Source organism: Colobus angolensis, unplaced genomic scaffold (assembly GCF_000951035.1).
Source record: "Colobus angolensis palliatus isolate OR3802 unplaced genomic scaffold, Cang.pa_1.0 Scaffold63, whole genome shotgun sequence".
NCBI classification, from domain to species: domain Eukaryota; kingdom Metazoa; phylum Chordata; class Mammalia; order Primates; family Cercopithecidae; genus Colobus; species Colobus angolensis.
This window is the reverse complement of record NW_012119932.1, coordinates 5,135,695-5,139,553: the sequence shown is the minus strand read 5'-3', so window position 1 is coordinate 5,139,553 and position 3,859 is coordinate 5,135,695. Positions and strand designations below refer to the sequence as shown.

General features: G+C 45.6%; 1 protein-coding gene across 1 annotated transcript in view; it reads left to right on the top strand.

The window, feature by feature from the left end:
* MLLT10 (myeloid/lymphoid or mixed-lineage leukemia (trithorax homolog, Drosophila); translocated to, 10) overlaps nt 1–3,859 on the top strand; it is a 229,455-nt gene that overhangs the window by 1,000 nt on the left and 224,596 nt on the right. Inside the window, exon 3 of the mRNA XM_011963857.1 lies at nt 2,945–3,035. Coding sequence (XP_011819247.1) covers nt 2,945–3,035 — 91 coding nt within the window. The remainder of the gene's footprint in view (nt 1–2,944; nt 3,036–3,859) is intronic.

Below are 3,859 nucleotides of genomic sequence, written 5' to 3'. Positions count from 1 at the left end.
TCGCAGGGGCCATGGGGGGTGGGTTTGGGAGAGTGGAGCGCCCTGCTCTCCCCTGGCCTGCCGCCGCCTGTCTGCCGCAGTGTTTGCAGACTTCCTGTGGCGTGGAGACGGGCTCGGGAACTGGGCGCTGGGGCGGGGAGGCCGGGGGTCGCCTCCCTTCTTTAGATGGGTAGGGATGCGGGGCCCGTTGCACCCCGAGCCAGAAGGCTGGGGCCCTACCGCCGCCGCCCGGTAGCTGCCTGCGGAGGAGATGGCAGAGTCCGTTGCTGACCATGCGGGAGTGGCGGGGCTGCTGCAGTGCCTGTGGGGTGGCCGCGGCAGGCCACCACCAGCCTAGGTGGCTGAAGAGAAGAGGTGGCGGTGCTAAGTGACTTTTGGGGAGCGTCTTAGTTTATTTCTGGTTGTTAGCAGTTGGTGAGGCTTTTGGATATACAAGAAGGCCGAGGACACTAATAAGATACTTTTCTGGCCTTTAAAGTGGGCGACTTGTCCCCATTTCACGTGGTAAGGAATCCAGGACAAAACAGTCTGCGTTCTTTTTTGGTGGCTCCATGTCCCTTCGCGTTTCTGAATCTGGCATTAAGTGATGCAGATATTTTTAGTCGTCTGTTGGAAGGGACTACCACCAAAGGGAAGACAGAAAACTTTGAACATGTGCTAAAGTGCATTTTGTAGAGAAACGAATGTCACACTTGGGAAGGGAGACTTAGATGCAGTGGTGATGATTCTGAGGTAGTGAACTAACTTACTCTGAGAATGCTGTTGTTGCCAGACTTTTATTTTTTTACTTTTTATTTTGTTGAGACGGAGTCTTGCTCTGTCACTCAGGATGTAGTGCAGTGGCGCCATCTGAGCTTAGTGCAACCTCCGCCTCCCTGGTTCAAGCGATTGATTCTCCTGCCTCAGCTTCCCGAGTAGCTGGGATAACAAGCACACCCTAGCACACCCGGCTAATTTCTTATATTTTTTAGTAGAGACGGGGTTTCGCCATGTTGGCCAGGCTGGTCTCAAACTCCAGACCTCAGGTGATCCTCTTGCCTGGGCCTCCCAAAGTGCTGGGATTAACGGCGTGAGCCCCTGCGCCTGGCCCTAGACTTTTAAAGAAGAGCAAAGTTGCATGTCTTGCTTTTTTAGGGAGTGAATACAATGTGTGACAAAACCAGATACTGATTTTAAGGTCATCCCGTGTTCACTGGCATTTTGAAGGCTATTTCTTATGAATTGGATGATAAACTATCAAAATTTGATAGTAATTTCTGTCTTCCAGTATAGAAAATTTTCATTGAAATCTTAAATTTTCCTTCCTAGCAGTACACCTGAATAAAGTTTTGGGGCACTGACGCTGTGTTTTGGATACCTATGCCGTGTTTTTGATACCTATGCCGTGTTTTTTGACTGATGGAACATTTATACTCAGACACATTTTACAAATTCTTTTTTTTGGAGACAGGTCTCACTTTGTTACTCAGACTGGCATGCAGGATGCTATTACAGCTCACTGCAGCCTTGACCTCTCAAGCCATCTTCCCACTTCCGCCTCCCCAGTAGCTGGGACCACAGGCCAGGACAGCCATGTCGGGCTAATTTTGCATTTTTAGTAGAGATGGGGTTTCACCACGTCGCCTAGGTTGGTCTCGACTTTTTTTTTTTTTGAGACGGAGTTTTGCTCTTGTTGCTCAGGCTGGAGTGCAATGGTGCCATCTCGGCTCACTGCAACCTCTGCCTCCCGGGTTCAAGTGATTCTCCTACCTCAGCCTACCGAATAGTTGGGATTGCAGGCATGGACCACCATGTCCAGCTAATTTTTGTATTTTTTTTGTGGAGACGGGGTTTCTTCATGTTGGTCAGGCTGGTCTTGAACCCCAGACCTCAGGGTGATCTGCCCGCCTTGGCCTTCCAAAGTGCTGGGATTACAGGCGCGAATCACTGTGCCTGGCCTAGTCTCGAACATTTGAACTCAAGGGTTCTGCCCGCCTTGGTCTCATAAAGTGCTGGGATTACAGGCATGAGCTGCCTTGCCTAGTCCTACAAATGTTTAATAGGAAATAGAAGTTTAGCTTTTGGAGAAGTTTAACTAGTTGGAGTTTTAAAAAGTTATACTGAATTTATGTTCTGCCGTGATCATACAGGGGGTAGTACTCTGCTTTGTCAATTTATATTCTCTCTTTCTTTATATTTTTTTGAGGCAGAGACTCCCTCTGTCGCCCAGGCTGGAATGCAATATGGCAGTCTTGGCTCACTACAGCCTCTACTTCCAAGGTTCAAGTGCCTCAGCCTCCTGAGTAACTGGGACTACAGGCACCGCCACTACACCTGGCTAATTTTTTTTTTTTTTTTTTGAGATGGAGTCTTACTGTATTGCCCAGACTAGACTGGAACTCCTGGGCTCAAGTGATCCTCCTGCCTCAGCCTCCTGAGTAGTAGGATTATAAGCATGTGCCACCACGCCTGGCTACTTTTGTCTTTTCAGTAGGGACAGGGTTTCTCCACTTTGGTCAGGCTGGTCTTCACCTCCCAACCTCGGGTGATCCGCCTGCTTCAGCCTCTCAAAGTGCTGGGATTACAGGTGTGAGCCACTGCGCCTGGCCTAATTAAAAATTTTTTTTTTTTTTTGTGGAGATGGAGTCTTACTGTATTGCCTAGACTGTTCTGGAACTCCTGGGCTCCAGCAGCCCTCCCATCTCGACCTCCCAAAATGCTAGGATTACAGGCATGAACCATTGCACCCAGCCTTGATTTATTTAGATGAGGTAACACAAGAGAGTTGAACTTAAAATTTTTACCTTTTAATTAAGTAAGCTGTATATGTGATAAATAGGATATGAACTGTTTTACTTTGTAAAGAGGTAGTTTACTTGAATAGTGACAGGTAGATTAATAGGGCTTTGAAAGGGTATTTGATTTTTCCATAGTTCTTCGAATCTTAACATTTTAATATATTTCATTTTTCAACAGCTTGCTATGGCATTGTTCAAGTACCCACTGGACCATGGTTTTGCAGGAAATGTGAATCTCAGGAGAGAGCAGCCAGAGTGGTAAGGACTATTTATCAAAAACATTAAACTTTAGTGAGTAGCTTTGGAAATTAGGAATTGCACTCCTGTTGTAGTTTGCGGGGTTGTCAGTCATTTCTTCAAATATCATAATGTAAGAGATAGTTTAGGCCAAATATTTGACTTGGAGTATTAAACAGATTTTGTAAAACTGAAAAACAAATGGAATCAAGTGAGTATATTTTGGATATTTTGAAAACAAAAATACGTAGTCATATTTGGACTTTGTTAACTAGTTACAGAATCAAGAAAGCTTGAAGTTTGAAGGTTTCACTGGCTAATCATAGTTAAAATATAATGGAAATAGAAACATAAGGAAGTTACATTGATAATTCTGTTAGGTTTTGTTTAATGGGAATAAAACAATAATTGTAGTGACTATCATATTCTTTTTACTATATCTTTGGGTGTATAGTTTAACTTCGAACACTCACTGATTTCAGGCATTCATTCCCTTTGGCAAACCAACATCATAATCTTTTTTGTTGTTGTTGTTTACTTGGGTGGCTACCTTATTTCAGAACTTTTGTTGGCGGGTGCAGTGGTTCATACCTGTAATCCCAGCACTTTGGGAGGCCAAGGTGGGAGGATCATGAGGTCAAAAGATGGAGACCACTCTGGCCAACATGGTGAAGCCCCGCCTCTACTACAAATACAAAAATTAGCTGGGTATGGCATGCACCTGTAGTCCCAGCTACTCAGGAGACTGAGGCAGGAGAATTGCTTGAACCCGGGAGGCAGAGGTTGCAGTGAGCTGAGATGGCGCCATTGCACTCCAGCTTGGGCAATAAGAGCAAAACTCCCTC